This window comes from Schistocerca gregaria, chromosome 6, assembly GCF_023897955.1.
Source record: "Schistocerca gregaria isolate iqSchGreg1 chromosome 6, iqSchGreg1.2, whole genome shotgun sequence".
Classification (NCBI taxonomy): Eukaryota; Metazoa; Arthropoda; class Insecta; order Orthoptera; family Acrididae; genus Schistocerca; species Schistocerca gregaria.
Window position 1 is genome coordinate 176463350 of NC_064925.1, and position 23155 is coordinate 176486504.

Genomic DNA, 23155 nt, shown 5'->3' on the forward strand with positions numbered 1-23155 from the left:
TTTTGGATTCCACCTTGTATACAACCTGCATGTAAATGATGCGGGACTTTCGTACTAGCCTGGTATTCACCTAGTGGGATGCAGGAAATCGCCTAAAGGCCACATCCAAGTTGGTTGGTACACCAACCCTGTCATCAATCCGCAGGATAGATTCAATTCAGGGCACTCTTTCCCATCCCGAAAGCGGTGCTTTAACATGCACAGCTATCCAGGCAGGTTTGGACTGACTTTTCCTCGTTTGTTTTTGGATTCAAATATCACCAACAGTTTCTCCTTATGCTTATGTTCATTTCGTCCAAGATTCTCTCCCCTTATACATTTTTGCTCTGTCACAAAAGTCCTTGTTCCTGCTTGCACAATGAATTGTCATATGCACAGATGGATGTGATCATCTCTTTGGCACAACATTTCAGAGTGCAAGTGCATTCAAAAAGATAACACCTTACCAAAATAGTAAAGAAGTACCATTAGGTTTGTATATCCTGTTGACAATGATTTCATTAGAATCAGAAACACATTCCAACTGAATATGCAGTGTTTTTGAAGTAAACATCTCAGCATCCTGAATCAGGACGACCTTAACAAGTTTGATTTTGTAGCCACTTAGTGACCTCAGTCATTCGAAGAAGTGAAAGGAACAATTTACATTACTGACCATTTGCACGCCTCACAAACCACCAAGGACCAGTTATACTCTGAAGTTACTGGCAATAGACAAGCCAAACCCAAATAGATTGTACAGACTGTGGGCATGTGGACCAACATATTAACACAAGGTTTTTTAAACAATGACAGTGCATTTTTTATGCAGCATAAAGTACAGTATGCCATTATGCCCACTGTGCACATTGCTGATTGGTAAACCTCTGAAAACATTGCCAAACATGTTGAAACATTTGTTTCTGAATGGCAAATAGTGACAAAATGCTTTTACAGTTGACACACGTTATGTGTATCGCTGTTCCTCTGGATTGTGCTGCTCACTCACTCAAGTTAGCAGTGTCAGATACAGTCAGCCAATCTGAATCACCAGTACTAAGACCCACAAGACAGAAATGTCATAAAATCTTCAAGTTTTTCAGAATTGGCTCAGTCGCATGAAACACAAACATTGATAACAAAAAAAAGAAATATCTAGAGTATATAGAAACTCTAATATGCAGATACTTCAAGATACATAAGATCGACCTGGAAAATTACTTTCAGATATATCATCTAGCTTTTTATATTTCAGTTACTGTAAAAGACCTGCAAAGTTTGGGATTTATAAAAGTATTTTGTTCATGTGTACCCCTTAAATTTGAACAAATAATACTGAAAGTGATTCTGATAATTAGTCTGATGAAAACATGAAGCCTTAATATAGATATATAAAAGAATGAATGGGAAAATTCATATAACAGCACAAAAAGAGAAGCTAAAGATATATTCAATGTGATAAACAGTATCTTCAAGGCTGATTCCTAGTCAGAAACTATATAAATTTTAAAAATTCAAAGAAAATTAATGAATGACATTTTTTGCAAAAAAAAAAAAATACATCTGAAGTGGCAATATATGCATAAAAAAGAAGAGATGTATCCTATGTGCTTTTCTTTATGTTCACAGCATTTCAGTATGTACTGAAAGAATTATTGGTGAAAGGTGCAAACCAGCGGGAAGAGATGGACAGAAGCAACTATCATATTTGTAAAAAAAACCAAAATTGACACTTCAAACAATGGGAAATCCTGGGTGGAATAATAACAATATGCAAACGATAGAGTACTACCCACCACATAGAGGCGGTGTTGTGAGCTCAATATATTCTCAGTCTTTTTGATTGTACCTGTCTGTGATTCAATGCCTCCAAAAACTGATATTTCATGCACGAGATATGAAAGATGGTATCTAAGTAAATAAATTCTGGAAACATTATGTTCATTTTTGAAATTCATCTCTTACTTGTCTTTTCTTGAAAGATGATATTTCATTTGTATCTAGTCACGCCACTAGTAGTATCTCACATCTCATGTGAAGGTTGAACACACATAAGTGAAAACACTATTTGCTGGACAGCGAGTGATAATTTTAATATTAACCTTAAGAAAAAACACTATTACACTATTTAATGAATGATTTGTACACCACTAGCAGTAATTACCATCAAAATAATTTATCTTTACAAGACTGCAAAACTCAACATGTATCACCAGGCACATGGCTGATCCATGGCTTGCTTTAGAGTGTTATTCTGTGAGCACTATGTATGACTTTTGCTTTCTTGAAGACTGAAGAATTTTACAATACTGGTGCTAACAGAATCTCAAATCTTGACTAGTGATTGTTCTCAATCACACAGGGTTCTTTCTTCCTAGCATAAGGTATTTTAATCCCCCGATTGCCCATATTTCTTTAAAGGAAAAACATAATTTAAAGCTTTCTGTCTCTCATATAAAATAATAATTACCTATGAGTAAGAAACACATGTAATTTGATAACAAGAAAAGACATCAACAATTAATGTGCAAGAAATTAATTTGAAGCTGTTTGAATGTGTGGTCTCATAGTGATATGAATAAAATCTGCTCAGGCTTCTAGCCCCATCAGGTGGTTAAAATTCCTGAGGCTTGTGGGATTTTAACCACCTGACATGGCTGTAAGCCAAGAAGATCTTAAGCTGTTAATTTTTCAATGTTCTGAATGACGAAATCCATACAATGTAAACTGTTTTGTGGGTTAATAAAGAAATCAATCAAGCAATGTGCTGTAGGAATATGTTGAAGAAAGAGTTAAATTTCTGTCACTGCCTGCTTTATAAATTTCTGCCCAGCATTCTTTCAACAATTTCTCTCTGAACACTGTGATGATGTCATTGTTTATGATTGTGCGACAATATCTTTCTTCTATGATCTGTTCCTAAACTGTCAGTAAATTTTATTAACATTTGACTATTACATTATTATAAAGCACTGATCAAGATATTACATCCCAGTCACTGCAAGTTACTGGATCTAACAACAAATTCCTATAGCTACTGCACTATGTCCTTACATCAAAGCAGAGAATTTTGTTATGGAAAACACCTGAAAGTTGGATGTCAAGAACACTATCAGTCAGTTCTCTCTGACAGAAAATCAACATTAAAATACCCACACACAACAACTGTTGTTCAGTTAAATCTGCATAACTTTGCTAAAACTGCTTCTAACTGCTTTAAGAAGATACTTCCTGCACGTGGTCTGTAAACTAACAGTAGAATGAACTGTGTGTTTCTGGTCCACTATTGCTGCACAGCATTGGAAAAAAATATATATTCATAAGTTTGAAGAGCCTGAAACTTTATTTTATTTTATTTGCATATACAGTTACTCCCCTTTATTTTGTATTTCCTACAGCAGTACGATATTAGCCTGTATCCGTCAAGATAAATTTGTTCAATTTCAGTGATTCCCATATGATGTTTTGATATGCGTATCAGTCTACTGACATTCCCTTTACATTTTCAATTTCCTGACTGGATTTGAGAAATACATCTTTTCTTTACTAGGTCTTCTGATTTTGATAGAAGGCTCTGAAAGGTCATTCCATGTACACTCAGATATTCTGGTGGATCCTAAGGTGACTATCATATGCTTTTAAAGACTTTGAGATTAACTGCATGTCTCCTGATGAATCACATTTCTATCCATGATCCAGTGGGTAAGATGATGTCTGGGTTTCCTTCTACAATGTTGTGTGTCAGTTGGATGTCCTGTTATAACCAAGTCACAATGCACGGTTCAATAAACTTGACAATATGTGTTACGAAAAAAACTTATATCTGATCTTTAAGAGAACGCATTTTGTTTCTGGATGATGGCAAGGAAAGCAATGTTATATGCAAGGCAAAAAAAAATTAGGTATCTTCTTTTGTTTCACTGAATTTGTCTGTAAATTTATATTAACAGAATAAGAATACATCAGTACATCTATGCATCCAAGCTGTGTCTTAATTCTTTACATTGAAAAGACAATAAACAGTGAAATACAACATATGCATTAATAAAAATGATAAGTGTTTTCTGCTCTCACATTTTTACAGTTCTGAACTATAGGTCAACCACAAATATTTTTATGAACAGTTTCTCAAGAAGTACACATGGTTTTTATTTACCAATTCCCTGTGGTGGTGAATTTAGATGGTATGAGTAAGTGGCACTTTTATTTAATCTTTGCCAGTGAATAAAGTAAGTTAGGATATTATTCTTTGCAGCCAAAATTGCTACCAGATTTGTAAGCATTTCAGCAAATAAAAAATCAAGTTGAGATTCAACTGTTCCAGAGAGTCACCTTTAAGCGAAGGTAAGAAACACTAACGACAACGGAAACAAAAAACCGGTTGAAGTCAGACGTCAATGACAACGAAATCCTAAGTTCAGACTGGAATGTTCATCGTAAGGGTAGGATAGTCGCCAATGGTGGTGGCATGTTTATTGCAGTAAAAAATTCGATAAAATCTAGCAATTCCGAATGTGAATTAATCTGGGTGAAATTGAGTACCAAAGAATGGTCAAAAAATGTGATCAGACGCTTTTATAGACCACCTGTGTAAGGATCTGTAGTTGTAGAGCACTTCCAACAGAGCTTGCAGAATACCACTACTAATTTTCTTGATCATGTTGTTGTAATAGGGAATGACTTCAACTTGACAGGTACAGATTGGGAGTGTTATGCCATCAAAACTGGTGCCAGAGACAAGGAATCGTGTGACATTGTTCTGGATGTCTTGTCCGAAAATTACCTTGAGCAGATAGTTTGAGAACCAACTCGTGAGGGTAATGTCTTAGACTTCCTGGCAACAAACATAGCTTAACTTATCAAAATCAGTTAACGTAGAGGAAGGTATCAGTGATCATAAGGCTGTGACAGCATCTACGACGACAGGTCCTACATGGATTGTTAAGAAAGGTAAGAAGATATATTTGCTCAGCAACGATGACAGGATACAAATTTCAGAATATCTCAGCAGTCAGGATCAAATATACAGTGATGAGGACTATGATGTGGAGAACAAATGGAAAAAATTCAAATGCATCATTCAATATGCCCTAGACAAGTATGTTCCGACTAAGGTTTCAAGGGATGGGAAAGATCCACCATGGTTTAATAGCCATATTAGAAAAGCGCTAAGTAAACAAAGAGCACTTCATCTCAGATTCATGAGAAGTAAAAACACAGCTGACAGACAAAGCTGAACGAAGCAAAACTGAGCGTGAGGAGAGCAATGGGAGAAGAGTTCAATGATTTCAAACATAAGACATTGTCAACTGACCGGAGTAAAAACCCTAAGAGATTTTTATCATACGTAAAATCAGTAAGTGGGTCAAAATCATCTATTCATTCTCTCAGCAACCACAACGGTACCAAAAAGGAAGATAACAGAGAGAAGGCCAAAATACTGAATTTGCTCTTTCAAAGTTGTTTCACAGCAGAAGAACGTAACACTGCCCCTCTTTTCAATCATCGTGCGAACATCAAAATGGCAGATATTGAGATAACAAATCGTGGAATTGAAAAAGCAGCTACAATCACTTAGTAGCAGAAAGGCTTCAGGACCAGATGAGATACCTATAAGATTCCATAAAGATTATATGAAAGAACTTGCTCCCCTTCTAGCAGTAATTTATCTTAGATCGCTTAAGCAACGAAAGGTACCTAACGACTGGAAAAAAAGCACAGGTAAATCTCGTTTTTAAGAAAGGCCTTAAGACGGATCCACACAATTATAGATCTATATCATTCATGTCAATTTGTTGTGGAATTATGGAACATGTTTTACGCCTAATAATTATGACATTCTTGGAAAATGAACAGCTCCTCTATAAAAATCACCATGGATCCCGCAAACAAAGATCCTGCGAAGCTCTCGCTCTGCTCCTCCACGAGATCCACAGCGGAGTGGACAATGGCGCTCAGGTTGATGCTGTGTTCCTTCATTTCAGTAAGGCATTTGATACCGTCCTGCATTGCAATTTAATGAAAAAAATATGAGCTTATGGAGTATTGGAGCAGACCTGCGACTGGGTTCAAGACTTTCTTGGAGATAGAGGTCAACTTGTCGCTCTTAACAGATCTAAATCGACACATGGAAAGGTAAAATAGAATACCACAGGGAAGTGTGATAGAACCGTTGCTGTTCACAATATATATAAATGATCTAGTAGAACGCGTTGGATGCTCTTTAAGGCTATTCGCAGATGATGCAATTGATTATACCAAACTAGCAACACCAGAAGATAAGAATTATCAGAATGACCTGCAGAGAATTGATGAATGGTGCAGACTCTAGCAGTTGGCCCTGAACATAAATAAACGTAACATATGCACATACATAGGAAAAGAAAACCACTACTGTGAAGTTACACTATTGATGACAAACAGCTGGAGACAGCATCTGTCGTAAAATATCTAGGCTAACTATCCAGAGCAACCCTAAGTGGAATGACCATATAAAACAGATAGTGGGAAAACCAGACAAGACTCTGAATCGTCAGAGGAATTTTAAGGAAATGTAACTCATCCATGAAAGAAGTGGCTTATAAGACAATTGTTCGCCCAATTCTTGAGTACTGGGATCGTATCAGGTAGGACCGATAGAGGAGATAGAGAAGATCCAACAAAGAGCGGTGCATCTCGTTATGGGATCGTTTAGCTGGTGAGAGAGCATTATGGAGATACTAAAACTCCACTGGCAAACATTACGAGAGATATTATGCATTATGGGGAGATTTACTATTGAAATTTCAGGACAGCACTTTTCTGGAGGAGTCAGACAACATATTACTTCCTCCCCACATACATTTCACGTATTGACCACAAGGAGAAAATTCGAGAAATTAGAGCCAATACAGAGGCTTACCGAGACTCATTCTTCCCATGAACCACCTTCGCGAGTTCAACAGGGTTGGGGGATCAGATAGTGGTACCTTAAGTACCCTCCGACACACACCATAAGGTGGCCAGAGTATGATGCAAATGTTGATGAATGCCAAATGTTTTCACTGTTAGTTATTCTCAATACCAGGACTAAAAAGGTCTGTACTGTTTCCCAGTGCAAAGTTATGACTTCTTAAAAAACCATAAATTTAAAGCACAGAACTGCAAAATTGTTTTTCAACATTTTTCATAAAAAATCGGTGTGATGTGGTCTACATTTTATATGCTACATCAACTTATTTGCCTACAAACTAAATGCATAAAAACTAGGTCTGTAAGTCAACACATTACTGAAAATAGGTAATTTGGTGCCTGACTAATGGCTGGATACACACCCTTAAGCCTTAAAACCTGAAATTATCGAAAACTGAGTTAGGACAGTGCTATATGGCAATTTTACTATTACAACATGTAGGTATCCATGTACCAAATATTATGACAAGTTTGGTCTGTGGGGTGCTCAACTGCTTGGTCGTCAGTGCCCATACGAAGTCCCAATTTTTACACAATGCAATCTAGCCACTTTCACAAATGATGATGAAATGAGAACAACACAAACACCCAGTCCCCGGGCAGAGAAAATCCCCAACACAGTCAGACACTGAACCTGGGACCCCATGATCCAGAAGCAGCAATACTAGTCACTAGACCACGAGCTGTGCACATGTACCAAATATTACCAAATTGTGGGATGGTCACCATACCATTCCCCACGAGATTGCATGGGATGACCCTAAATGCATTTTCTTTAGAATCCTTCACTTTTTCCAAGCTGCAGCGTCGTCTTTTGGATGAATTTACACTAAAAATGGCCTAGTGAACACATTGTAAATCACTGGGATGGTCAGACTACACACTTCTGGCAACTAGCCCTTTAGTTATTCTCTTACAAGAAGCAGTCAGATAGTAACTACGCCATGTATGATGCAACTGGGTGACAGGCAATACTTTAATCACACAGATGTGGAAATGCCTCTCTCCCTTGAGTGATGTTCCACACAATGCTTCATTCAGGACTTATCATAGAATTCAAACAGTGAGTTGATCTTCACACTAGTGTGATGAGCAGCCTCAGCAATGTGCCTGTAGAATTGAGGTTATGACCCAAGTAGTTTACATGCACTCTCCATTATTAAAACAATCTTTTCCAAGATCCTTCTCCAAAGAGTGACACACACAGTTCTGAGCAGTGCACTTGGCTTAAAAATACTAGTTACACTGTTATTTCATAAATAGCACTGATCCAGTTCTGACACAACCCTTACAGCAATGAGACATTTTTCAAACTTTTCTTCCTTCACTTAGCTTGTACCTTATGTCTTACACTGTCAGACTGCTTTGGAACTTCTCGGGATGTCTGAATGCTTTATCCTCACTCTCGAATGCCCTGAAGCTATGAAGACAGCTAGACTGAAGCACTAACATGTGCACCGTCTGTTGGATCTTTTCAATGATTTGGAAGGCTTTGACTGTAATCCAGACAAGACCTGACATTACTACTGGTAACAGTGGCATGCAAAATTGTAAACCCTCCTTACATCACTTCCAAGTCATCTCAAAGTTCCTCACTAAACTGCTCTTTTCCAAGTGTTATGCTAAGACACTGGGAATAAAAGTAAATCAGAAGAATGAAACTGCTCACCATTTTGTCCATGCCTCGTGGCCCCAAGCTTGTGCGTATAGCATCAGCAACAGCTGGAAAAAAAAAAAAAAAAAAAAAAATAATTAATTAAAAAAATCAGTAAACTTTTGAGAAATCTAGCTGAAACACACCATCTTTTTAAGGAGACCTTCCACATTCCCTTTTAGGCAATAAAGAAAATAAAAAATATTTATGAGTGTTCTGAATTTAGCATCTACATTAAAGTGAATGCTGACACTGCATAATTGCATAGTAGTGTTGAATTAAATGTACTGCTAAAACAGATTCACAATACACACTGACGAAAGACACTAAAAGAAGAATAACTGCATAATTTCTAGGTTCCATAATGTTTTGACATTTGCTTCTGTAAGAAAATGGAAATGGACAGAAAACAGCAAAGCGGGGGAGGGGAGATTGATGCGACGTATTATAACACAGACAAATTGAAAACAGAAGCAAGGAAGTCTACTGAGAGATAAAAAGTAGAAAAAACCGAATGAGATCGAGGGGGATTTTAAGGATAGAATTAAGAGCAGGTATGTGAAGACTGCCCAGAACATTTAGAGTGACAAGTTTCATACTCTAACTCTTAAACGAATGTATGAATGTACGTATAAAGTGTACCATTTACAAATTACATTGTCTTGTCCTGTTCTATTGTCATTTCACAATTGTGAGCCCATACCCATTCCTTCAACACTGCTTCAGCTAACACAGTGCTGCTAATCTACAAGATTAGAAACTTTAGCGTAACCCTCTCTACATAAGAGATGGGTATATCACCTGTCTCTCCTTTACAAACTTCCCCAACTTCCTCTCTGAAGAAAATACAATATATTCCAAAAATGAAGATTACTATTTTCTACTTAATGTGTTTCTACCAGCAGCACTAAGACTTTCAGCTTCCGAGGTTAAGAAGTGGCTAGCCTTTCTGCCTCATTGTAATTTAAAATGAAGACAAAAACAAAATCAAAGTAGCCTGACATGTCACCAAACTGGAAACAAATACAAAAAAAGTGAAACAAGTGAACATGCAATTTTACCCGACTAGTGCCACAAAACATGATAAAAAAAAAAACTTTGTGAATCCGAACTTCACCAATTAGGCTATAAGTTACAGCAGAAATTTGACAAGAGAGAACATGTACAAACACTGAACTACGTTCCAAACATACTAATGCTGTGACCCACCATTGAGATGAATTATGCAATGTCAAGTACAGCATAAAAAATATAACCTCAGCAGGTACAGATGAAGTATCCATATAATTGCTGATTGGGTGTATAGACAATATCAAAGACCCTTCAGCTAACATCATGAATCTTTCACCACAGGTTGCTGTCCCGAGACACTAGAGAATGCACAAACCCTGCCCAACTATAAAATGTTAAAAAAGAAGTATAGAAAAACAATAAGAGAAGCGAAAGCAAGAGCAATTGACACCACTATAGAGAACTCAAAAAACAAGGCAAAGGCAACTTGGAATGCAATCAATGCTGTAAGAAAGGAAAAAGAGGGTCAAACAAAGAAGAAGGTATTAGGTCAATTAAAATAGACAACACAGTGGTCACAGATGGTATGGAAATAGCAAACATACTGAATAATAACTACATCAGTGTAGTAGAAAACCTAAAATTGGAAATAGTCAAAAACAGAAGGGTATTAAGGTATCAAAAAGATCATGCAGTACTATGTTCTTAAGACCAGTCACGGAAGATGAATTACGGAAAACTATACAGAAACTGAAGTCCAAGAAATCAGCTGGTGGTGATGAAATATCAAATCATGTAATAAAGCTCGTATGTGAGGAGATAATAACACCACTGCTGAACATAGCAAACTGTTCTTTCAGAGATGCAATTTTTCCAGAAAAACTGAAGATAACGAAGGTAGTGCCAGTGTACAAGTAAGAGTGTAATGATGATACCAACAACTACAGACCAGTTTCACTGATACCAGGTTTCTCAAATATACTAGAAATGCTTAGGTATACCAGATTAGTTAGCTATTTGGACAAACATAACATTCCCATGCCCTCACAACATGGTTTCAGAAAGGGTAAATCTACAGAATCAGCAATTGTCAGTCTAACAGAATACATTTTACAGTCCTTAGATGAGAAAAAGGCTGTCTCTGCAATGTTTCTGGATCTTTCAAAGGCATTTGACACCATTGACCATGAAATGCCGATACAAAAATTAAGCAACTATGGTATTCGGGGGCAACCAGGTGAATTGATAAAACCATACTTCTGCAATCGCAAGCAGTATGTATCATTAGGAAACTCGTACCAATCAGAAACCAAATCCATCAAATATGGAGTGCTGCAGGGTTCGGTAATGGGGCCGTTGTTATTTAATGTACTTGTTAATGATATAGGTGTTGAGGAGGAAGAAAAAATATTGTATGCTGATGACATGACAATACTAAATAGTGACCAAAATATGCGACAGCTTGAGAGAAGAGCATACATATCTGCAAATGTCACAGCTCAATGGCTGTTGGAAAATGAACTGGTTGTTTGTTGTTCTTGTCTTCAGTCCTGAGACTGGTTTGATGCAGCTCTCCATGCTACTCTATCCTGTGCAAGCTTCTTCATCTCCCAGTACCTACTGCAACCTACATCCTTCTGAATCTGCTTAGTGTATTCATCTCTTGGTCTCCCTCTACGATTTTTACCCTCCACGCTGCACTCCAATGCTAAATATGTGATCCCTTGATGCCTCAAAACATGTCCTACCAACCGATCCCTTTTCTCTTCTCCCCAATCCTATTCAATATCTCCTCATTAGTTACGTGATCTATCCACCTTATCTTCAGCATTCTTCTGTAGCACCACATTTCGAAAGCTTCTATTCTCTTCTTGTCCAAACTAGTTATCGTCCATGTTTCACTTCCATACATGGCTACACTCCAAACAAATACTTTCAGAAACGACTTCCTGATACATAAATCTATATTCGATGTTAACAAATTTCTCTTCTTCAGAAACGATTTCCTTGCCACTGCCAGTCTACATTTTATATCCTCTCTACTTTGACCTTCATCAGTTATTCTACTTCCTAAATAGCGAAACTCCCGAAACTACTTTAAGTGTCTCATTTCCTAATCTAATTCCCTTAGCATCACCCGACTTAATTCGACTACATTCTATTATCCTCGTTTTGCTTTTGTTGATGTTCATCTTATATCCTCCTTTGAAGACACTATCCATTCCGTTCAACTGCTCTTCCAAGTCCTTTGCCGTCTCTGACAGAATTACAATGTCATTGGCGAACCTCAAAGTTTTTACTTCTTCTCCATGGATTTTAATACCTACTCCGAATTTTTCTTTTGTTTCCTTTACTGCTTGCTCAATATACAGATTGAATAACATCGGGGAGAGGCATCAACCCTGTCTCATCCCCCTTCCCAACCGCTGCTTCCCTTTCATGCCCCCTCAACTCTTATTACTGCCATCTAGGTTCTGTCCAAATTGTAAATAGCCTTTCACTCCCTGTATTTTACCCCTGCCACCTTCAGAATTTGAAAGAGAGTATTCCAGTCAACATTGTCAAAACCCTTCTCTAAATCTACAAATGCTAGAAACATAGGTTTGCCTTTTCTTCATCTTTCTTCTAAGATAAGTCGTAAGGTCAGTATTGCCTCACGTGTTCCAACATTTCTACGGAATCCAAACTGATCTTCCCCGAGGTCGGCATCTACCAGTTTTTCCATTCGTCTGTAAAGAATTCACATTAGTATTTTGCGGCTGTGACTTATTAAACTGACAGTTCGGTAATTTTCACATCTGTTAAAACTTGCTTTCTTTGGGATTGGAATTATTATACTCTTCTTGAAGTCTGCGGGTATTTCGCCTGTTTCATACATCTTGTTCACCAGATGGTAGAGTTTTGTCAGGACTGGCTCTCCCAAGGCTGTCAGTAGTTCCAATGGAATGTTGTCTACTCCGGGGGCCTTGTTTCGACTCAGGTCTTTCAGTGCTCTGTCAAACTCTTCACGTAGTATCTTATCTCCCATTTCATCTTCATCTACGTCCTCTTCCATTTCCATAATATTGTCCTCAAGTACATCGCCCTTGTATAAACCTTCTATACACTCCTTCCACCTTTCTGCCTTCCCTTCTTTGCTTAGAACTGGGTTGCCATCTGAGCTCTTGATGTTCATACAAGTGATTCTCTTATCTCCAAAGGTCTCTTTAATTTTCCTGTAGGCAGTATCTATCTTACCCCTAGTGAGATAAGCCTCTACATCCTAATATTTGTCCTCCAGCCATCCCTGCTTAGCCATTTCGCACTTCCTGTCTATCTCATTTTTGAGACGTTTGTATTCCTTTTTGCCTGCTTCATTTATTGCATTTTTATATTTTCTCCTTTCATCAATTAAATTCAATATTTCTTCTGTTACCTAAGGATTTATAGCAGCCCTCGTCTTTTTACCTACTTGATCCTCTGCTGCCTTCACTACTTTATCCCTCAGAGTTACCCATTCTTCTTCTACTGTGTTTCTTTCCCCCATTCCTGTCAATTGTTCCCTTAAGCTCTCCTTGAAACTCTGTACAACCTCTGGTTCTTGCAGCTTATCCAGATCCCATGTCCTTAAACTGCCACCTTTTTGCAGTTTCTTCAGTTTTAATCTACAGGTCATAACCAATAGTTTGTGGTCAGAGTCCACATCTGCCCCTGGAAATGTCCTACAATTTAAAACCTGATTCCTAAATCACTGTCTTACCATTATATGATCCATCTGATACCTTTTAGTATCTCCAGGATTCAGGATGAACTGGTTATAAATCTAAATAACACTACGTATGCAGTGTTTAAAAACAAGGAAAAGGCTGTAGAAATGGATTTAGAGGTTGATGGAACAAGGCTGGAAGAAGTAGAATCTGCTAGATTCTTAGGTATTCTTGTGGATAATGAACTGAAATGGAAAAAACATTAATCATGTCTGTAAGAAGCTGAGCTCTGTCATATTCTTAATGATGTAGCTATCACAGTATTCAGACAAGAACCTTCTGTGTACAGTGTATCATAGACATTTCGAACCATACTTACCATTTTAAGAAGAAAGACCTCTGAAACATGCAGAAACTGTTTCAAGAATTTAAAGATCTTAACTTTTTCATCGTTGTATATATTAAAAACAATAATGTACATCATAAAAGGTAGTGGGGACTGGATTACAACTGCTAGTGCACACACCCACAATACAAGAAAGAAGAATGAATTATGGAGCATACCCCACTGACTGGCAATGCTAGAAAAAGGACCACAGTACTATGGTATCAGACTACTAAGAAGTCTGCCCAAAACCCTGCAAGATAGTGTACTTCACAATGACTTTCCAAAGAAACTTAAAGACTATCTCATTGAAAGAGTGTTTTACAGTGTTGCAGAATACCTATGGCATTAAATTTGTATATATTGTTACTCATTATCAGTAATGTAAAAATGTAAGCTAAAGGTGTAGATAAATAAGTGATAATTGATAAAATAATGTTAACACTTTGACATGTCCTATATTACACGTACATTTACTGTACACAATGTAATCTTAGAGGATCAAATAAAATTCAATTTAATTCAATTCGTAAGAAAGGCAACCCAGAAAATTATAGGCTTTTCTGTTTACTGTCATTATTTCCAAACATAATAAAACCATAATGAAAACAGACTAACAGCTTACTTAACAACATGCATTCTAACATGTGAAGAAGAGTTTGGTTTCAGGTCCAGTAAAAGTACTGCATAAAGATCGTATTAGAGAGATCTTCCTTTACTTTACAAATGATTTTAATACAGCATACACACGATTCTGCTACATAAATGGCACACACAAAATAAAAAGTAAATAATGTTTTCATTCGTAACTGAAAAACAGAGTGCAGTATGTGGAGATCTCTTGAATAAACTCAAATCTACTATAAAACACATTGCTAACACAGAATACATTAATATTGGAGTCTCTGTGGAAGTGTGCAGGACCCAATACTCTTCTTGATACATGCTATATCACTGATTTTCTCCAAAATGTAAAACACAGCAAAATGGTACTGTTTGCTGATGAAGCTAGTATTATAATCAGTGACGAGATACCAAGTGGAGTAAACAAAAAACTAAACAATCGAGTATGTATGCAGGTCGATAGAAAGCAACAAATTAACCTTACACATAAAAAATTCGACCGTATTAGTTCCCAAATAAGCTGAAAAATCCAACAGTAACACTCTCTGAAGTGAAATGGGAGCTAACTGAATGACTACCAAACCAATGCTGACTACACCTGTTACTGCTTACCTCATGCACCAGAACACCATATTTTGCATGCATTCATTCTAGAACTGGTTATGGTATAAACTTCTGGGGAACAAATCAGCAGAATATACAAACTGAAAGATATCAACCTGTACCCAATGAACAGGCCTCCACAGAAATGTGGAACCTCACATCTCAGAAAAAAAAAACCAATAGTGTGCTGTATAATGTAATTAAGTTAGACAAAAAGCATCTGCAAGTAATCAAAGGCAAAAGCGAAATGCATGCCTTCAGGGACAGGCTAAAAATGATCTGTAAGAAAAGTGATTTTACACCATAGTGTCAAGGATTACCTAAATGACATGTAAATTTTGTTGACAATTATACTAACTGCCAAAGGATGCATAAACAAATAAATGGAAAATAAAATGTGCAATATTTAAATGTCAATATTACTGGAACCAAAGATTTATCATTGCAGATCAGACAAAGATTCAAAAGCCACTGAAGGTGCTCAGTTCTATTTAACAACAGTACTGCCTCAATGCCTTCAACATCAAGTGCTTTTCATTTCATGACAATATTTGAAAAACCAAAATTAATTTATTTTATTTTCTCGAGTTCTAAGCACACACATAGGAGTCTATAAATTTACAATTTCAGGTATGGAAATAGAACAAATTTACACATACACACATCAAAACTGAAATAAAACAGTTTCTGACCAGAAATGAGCAGCTGCCACAGGGCTTTCTTGTGACTTGAACAACTTCTCCTCATTGCAAGACAAATCTGTTGTCAGTACCTGTTCTGTTTCCTCATCATGATCTGTATATACAAAGTAAGGTCATCATCAGCATATATGAAACTTTCACATGGATTAGGTCTTGGCTGATCATTTGTGTAAATGTTTATGAGCACCAGTGCCAATATACTACCCTCAGAGTTGTACATATTTTTTTGTGTTCCTCCAACATCTGCCTTTTCCCTGTAATTCAACACAGAATCTTTGGTTGCAAATAAAGTGCCCATTATTCTACAGAAACCTAGTTCTGGGTCAGCAAATAGGTTCTGTGGAGCATTATGCAGTGTGGAATTGTATCTTAAGCAGCTGAAAGATTCATTAATGCCGCTCCAGTAACCTTACCCCTGGGCCATTCCATGTCAAGTGACCTAAATTATGATATGCTCCCCACTCCATTATCTTGAATTTTGATGAATTTTTTAGAAGATGTGCATACAGGACTTATATGGACCCTTACCAAATTACAGCTCCACAAGTAGTGTGGTTCGGCAACTACATTTGCACAAACTTCCATGGGTCCATGCTCACTTTGCCACTACCAAACTTGCTGTTATGGTTCCCAAGTCCTAATTTTTCAGTTCTCATTGATTCAGTTGTTGAAATGTGTTGATAATATCAATTACAATTGATTCTAACAAGCTATACTGTCAGCCCATCCTTCTTGTTGATGGAGCTGGAATGACAGAAATAATGTATTGGTCGGGAATCCAAGTTCTGCTAGCTGGCCAACAAAATGAATGTGCAGGTCCATTTGGATGCAAGAAACTGACATTATTTCGTCTGAAACTTTTGAGACATTGCCAATCCACCACTTTCCACCATAAATATAGGTAATGTATTGGCATGGTTGTAAGGCTGAAATATTTCCACAAGAAATCATTCTTTGACTTCAGTCAACATTTGGCACAAAACAATATCTTTGGGTATGTTTTTAATGCAACCTTACTTTTCATTTAATAGCACAGAGTGATTATTATCTCTTGTTCCTGATACTGTGCAGCCGTTTTTGTAACTTTCTCCCTGTTCAGTTTTTAATGCTTGAAACAAAAATTAACTGGATTCCACTGGTTTTCTTTGAGCAGTATTTAAACAAATCTGGTCCTCAGTTGGTCTCTGAAGGCTTGCTCTTGCTGCCAGGTGCTTTTCAGTCCATCAAACTCCACCACATGGAGATTTTCCATGGCTTGCAGCAAAAGAAAAGTTCCATTCAGCTGAGATTTCAAAGTCATTTTGATGGTTGCAAAGATTCAGGAAATTTTTGACACTTTTATACTGTGATGCTGACCCATCACTGAAGTAGCAAATGTGTTTTGTTTTTTATTTTGAAGGTGACACTTTAGCTCTTCTATTAATTTTATTAAAAAAGCATGTACGGCAACAGTGTCTTGCTTCAAGCATTCACTTATGACAGTAGCTGATGCCTATGTTATTTCTAAAGTACATAACAAATTGGTGTAAAGTTACTTGACTGCCAGCCAAACGAAAACCTTGAGCTGTATCTTAGACAATGAATAACTTTCGGCAAAATCAATTAATCTGTTCAGTTCAGTTAGCTTGAGGCATTCCTTTATGGAATTTAGAAGCTTACTTTGGTGCTTTGCAATATAATGAGCAGAAAGCTTGAAAATCTTTGAAATCAAGATTTTTCCATAAAATCTTCAGTGGTCATCTGCTTGGTTTCCAACAGATCAATGTGAACCCATTGTTTGTACTCAATGGTATCACCTGGATCACTGTCCTCAAAACTGCTTTCTAAAAACTTTTTTAAAGTTGTTTTTCTGGACAATGTCTCACCAAGGAAGCATGCAGTATTTGGATTCCATATAACGCACTATTTTAGCAATCAGACTATTGTAAACTGCTGTTACAGGACTGCTTGCAAGTATTAATTCTAGGTTTTTATGTATAGTGCAAATACGGACTCAGTAAGTTCCTGTAGCATCTGCAGCAAATGCACAATTTTGGCCTCAACTTACAGAATTTAGAAAATCCAATTTCGGGCCTGTGCTGAAGTCAATGTGTGGCAAACATTTATCTCAAATTATTCATACATCAAAACTTTATTTTTATTTATTCTAATTGAAACGCAGTCTTTTTTCCCTGGGAAAATTTGCCTAAATTCTTTATTTTGTAGAAAATGTTACTATTCTTTCTTTTACAACATTTGGAATCTTCTGGCCAGTTGCTCTTTGGCAGTGTCACAATAGACCATAATTTGCCTTAACTTTCTAGCTGCTTTCACCATCCTCTCTGAAACACTAAATTTAGAGGGGTAGCCCCAAAAGCAGTTCGACTTGTACCGAGTGTTTGATTCTGCAGGTTATGCTAATTCGGGTTCGTCTTCTGACTGTGATTAAGTTGACACAGACTTTTCTGCTTTCTTTCCGAAAATTGTTTTTTACAGTTGAGCAAAGCTTCTGACCAAGTTTCGCACTGCTTTGTCACAACTTACAACTGACTTGCTGTTTCCACATTAATAATCCATAAATCCATTTTTACAGAAAGGTTCTTTGCACCGAAATGGTTACAGTGGGATTGCAGTAGAAATTCATACTTGTCTGGAAGTATTGCTTTGTTATGAAAGCATATTTGTGAATCTTCAATAAAACATGTTTCACTTCTTTGGTTTACTGAGTACATGTTGAAAAGTAATTATTTGGGCAGTCAAGCTGATACACACAAATTTTTGACAGATCATAGATGACTAAACACTCAGATTCAGCAATTTCTTTCAATAGACACATGCTGATAAAATACAGTCCAAATTTGTTATGACAACATTTGCATATTTGTGAATCTTCAATAAAACATGTTTCACTTCTTTGGTTTACTGAGTACATGTTGAAAAGTAATTATTTGGGCAGTCAAGCTGATACACACAAATTTTTGACAGATCATAGATGACTAAACACACAGATTCAGCAATTTCTTTCAATAGACACATGCTGATAAAATACAGTCCAAATTTGTTATGACAACATTTATGATCCACTTTGATAGCACATTATGATAAATTTACCACAACTTGAGCTTTGTTCTTGACTAAGCCACAGCAACAAAAAGTTGAACTGGATCGCTAAGTTTCATCATGATAGGTCCCTTGGATCCTGAGCAGTGGTAGAACAAACTACAATTCACTCATTCAACTCACAATGTCAAAAAAGTAGGCTCCACAAAAAGGTGGTAATGGCCTCAACAAGTTACTCATGGAGCAGTGATCTAATATAAATATTGAAAAATTCTCATCAAAATTGGAGGTGGTCAAGTGGGGACCTTTAGGTCACGAGACATGACTCCCCTTTGATATCTACCATCTATGAGCTGCACATTTGGTTTGGCAATTATCTAGGTTTCCCTCCACACTTTTGGTTTATTATTCTGTTTTAAGCAGTTATTGTAGAGTTCCACAAGCCTTTTCAGTGTTTTTAGTCTGAGCTCATTTGTCTGTTCTATTTGTCATCCAAGCCAGGTCCTTGTCATTCTTACTTTTCTCCTACAGCTATTTCAGCACTCCTTCACTAAAGGAGCTGAGAACTGATTCATTTCCAGGTGCCCTTGCCTCTGAATCTTAGGTCATTTGCCTCATTTGTCTGGTTTATATTTATAAGAAGCTGTTGAGTTATTTGATTTGGGGAAATGTTTGCACGAGTCTTCTTTCATGTTGAATGATGGTGTCAATTACTCAGCACCACAATTGAGTCTGCCAGACAGAAACAGAGCAACTTTAAGAAAATTTAAAATTTCTTCATCAGGAAAAGGCAAGGGAATTTAATATATTTTGAGTCATCACGTGCTTTACAGTCATTTCTAATACAATGTCTGCAAGAGTATCTGTTGAGCAACAGACAAATGTAAGTTTATAACATGATGATAATCCTCTGTTCAAACATACTTTTTAACAACTTAAGTATTCTTACAGTGATTATGCAGTTTTGAAATGCAACTAATTAACATCTACTTAGCACGTCCACAATTTATTGTATTAGTTCTTGCAACATTTGTCACATTGAGCCATTGTGTCAGTCATAAAAGAAATTCACCAATGAGTGACTAAACATGAAAGTAAATAAGTAATGAATATAATTTTTCTAAATTTCTATTCCCTGCAAAAGTCAAATTTCTCTACCCATGTCTATTTCCACACCCCCCCCCCCCCCTTACCTTTCTTTGTGGATTAACAACATCATTCCTATTTACTTCTTAATTAGTTTAATTTCCTGTGCGTTGTTCAGTCGTGTAGTAGTTGATACTGGATAAATTTTTGACATGGCTTTCTATAAGAGCAGCATATAAGCTGAAACTATTCTCACCATATTACATTTTTCTACCTAAAGTGTGCAACTCTGATTTTGACTGAGGTAGTGTTAAGTAACATGGATCAACTACTTGTTTCATGCATAATTTGTGCCCTGCAGATCTAATTATACAGAAACTTCAAGGATATGATATGAGTCAGGGTACACAACATCAATGTGTAGTACCTGTTCGAAACAGCACTAACAATTTACTACTGTTACAGCAGTTTAACATATTTGGACTTACTGTAGCTAAACTATTACAAGTCTACATTGACTTATTTACCATAAGAACAACGTCCTGTATAAATTAAAACGGTTACTTCTTGTGCCACTAACATGAATATAATTTTCACATACAGATGTACTAAGGCGTTTTTTGGGCCTTCATTTTGAATTTGAGTATTCTCATAATTTACATTAGGTGGGAGCTTGCTGAGGATATTCACATCACAACAGAGTTCCACACTAACTCTAGGCACGGATGTCAAGGCTTCATGGAAATTGTGTGTGTTATAAGGCAGTTTTGTAAACAGCAAATCAACAGAAACTTTTTTTTTAATTTTTGCTGGACATACTGTTACAGAGAAAATACTACTCAGTGAACAAGTCTTATATGTTTCTGTAACGTGTTTGGTTATCTACTTCCAACAGAATTCTAACGAGATCTGTTTTGTTAAGCTAGAGGAATCCTTCATTCACTGCAGCTACAGCACCACGATAGTTAAGTCCACAAGACAATGGAGTGAAAGCATATAAAATAAAAACAGCACCAGTCTTCAAGGCCAACACAATGAGGGCTGCCGAACATGCCAAATAGTATTTCCTGTCAATGAACGAATCTTTAACTTAAGAGTGTTCACTACTCATCTGTGTTGCTTGATGGGCCCAATCAATCACTGATTTAGCCACTTAACAACTGATTCATAACATCAAGCTCACAGTACTGATTCAGCTTATTGTCTACAAATCTGTTTACTTGATCTTGTGTAAAGATCTCATGTCGACACGTCAAATAACGTAATTTATAGAAAGAAAACCTCTTGTAAGTTTCACAATTTGGATCTTCCGCGATATCTACAACGTATGCGACTGTCTTCAATACTAGTATACTTCCCACTGTCACTGAGGCGTTTTTATGCATCAAAATGTCGTTCGGTGGCCTGTTCTTTATCTAATGTTTGTCTTCTGATTATACCTTTAGTTTTTATATCGACCACACTGCTTCTTCAAGCTAACTTCAACCATGGCTAGCTACAGAGACTTATGTCGCCTCAACCAAGATTTCATGTTGGAATGGGTGTCCAGCATCACACTAGCCCAAATTTTATTTCAATAAAGACTGTAACGGGCATTGGGAATCCGAGCGACAAAATTAAGATTTTTCAGAATCAGATATATGTCTCACTTGTAAGAAGTTGCGAGAAATAACTTCGGTAGAGTAACTTTGGGCATACCTTTGGCAGCATTTATATTGCTCTCGCGAACGTCTGCTGGTTTTCTCTTATCTTTATAAGCACCCGTTTGCGTCTTTCTGGAATCGCCAGCGCCAGTTTGTGCAGTCATCATGGAAAAATAAATGCGCTCCGCTTAAATTAACCACACTTTACACAAGCACGTGTAAAACCGTTCCTCCCAAATTTCTGAACTGTCCACCCACGCTCGAAAACCACTCTCGTCCTTATACGGCAACAATCCCAAAGACAACTACCAACAATTCTTTAGATCTTTGAACTAAGTGCCTTTTCTAGAGAAGTTGGGGAATCAAAGAACTTCCTACAGTTCTTAATAAAGAAAGTAAACATCACTGAATTGGGGGGGGGGGGGGGGCATAAATTACCGCAAACTAGAGAGACAACATATTAATTACTTTACGTTACTACGTATTAGAGAGGGTAAAGCGATGATGTTTGTTATCTAACAAGTATTTTTTAAAAATGACCCGGAGAAAATATTTTTAAAAATTGCGTATTGAACTGCAGAGACTATCCTCATTTTTCGCAGCTTTTGAAATATGATACAATCTGCAATTTTCTGAAGAGCTGTGAAGCATGTTCAGGCCAGTTCTTACTATAATCCGTTCATCATAAGAATAAACCAGATGTAAACATTGCACTATGTATTCTTCCGCGTTTTGGGTATACGATAAATCGCACAAATCTAAGGGTAGTCAATTCGCCTAAATACCTAGGAATTACAATTACGAGCAACTTAAATTGGAAAGACCACACAGATAATATTGTGGAGAAGGAGAAACAAAGACTCCACTTTGTTGGCAGAACACTTAGAAGATGCGACAAACCCACTAAAGAGACAGCCTTCATTACACTTGTCTGTCCTCTGCTGGAATATTGCTGCGCGGTGTGGGACCCTTACCAGGTAGGATTGACGGAGGGCATGGAAAAAGTGCGAAGAAGGACAGCTAGTTTCGTGTTATTGCGCAGTAGGGGTGAGAGTGTCACTGATACCATACGCGAGTTGGAGTGGCAGTTACCGAAACAAAGGCGGTTCTCTTTGCGGCGAGATATATTTACGAAATATTTATCACTAACTTTCTCTTCCGAATGCGAAAATATTTTGTTGACACCTACCTACGTAGGGAGAAATGACCATCATAATAAAATAAGAGAAATCAGAGCTGGAACGGAAAGATTCAGGTATTCCTTTTTCCCACGCCCCATTCGAGAGTGGAATGGTAAAGAAGTAGTAAGAAAATAATTCCATGAACCCTCTGCCAGGCACTTAAGTGTGAATTGCAAAGTAACCATGCACATGTAGATGCTGGAACCTCATTGGATTTCAGTTTCACGTGGAACTGCACCCAAGCTGTCGCGAGTACTGTCAAGTACGATAATAGGGTATGTTTTATGCTGCCGTTACGCGCACGTCGACTTAGCGATGATGCGGGACAACAGCTTTACCGGCGCATTACACGTAGCACTGGCCGGTCAGTTGATTACAGCTAGGCTGCAGTGACATGGCCAGATGCAGTTCACATGTAATATGAGACGAGCAGAGGAACAATACAACTTCTAATGCCATTTAATTTTTAAGCAGCATGAAATAACACACTGCAAATCTCCGACAATACGCTCCTTAGACGCAACACGTTTTCGTTTTTAGATAACGTACTTTTGTAACTAAAACAAGAATGATGAAAATTCCTGACTTAAACTCAGGGTAATTTTTCTGCAT

General features: G+C 37.2%; 1 protein-coding gene across 1 annotated transcript in view; it reads right to left on the bottom strand.

Annotated features, from left to right (window-relative positions):
• The window catches only part of LOC126279133 (T-complex protein 1 subunit delta), a 112500-nt gene extending 90461 nt beyond the window's left edge, over positions 1–22039 (bottom strand). Inside the window, exons 1-2 of the mRNA XM_049979627.1 lie at positions 21418–22039; positions 8600–8652 (exon numbers count right to left, since the gene is read on the bottom strand). Coding sequence (XP_049835584.1) covers positions 8600–8652; positions 21418–21529 — 165 coding nt within the window. The 5' untranslated portion in view covers positions 21530–22039. The remainder of the gene's footprint in view (positions 1–8599; positions 8653–21417) is intronic.
• Between the last annotated feature and the right edge of the window lie 1116 nt (positions 22040–23155).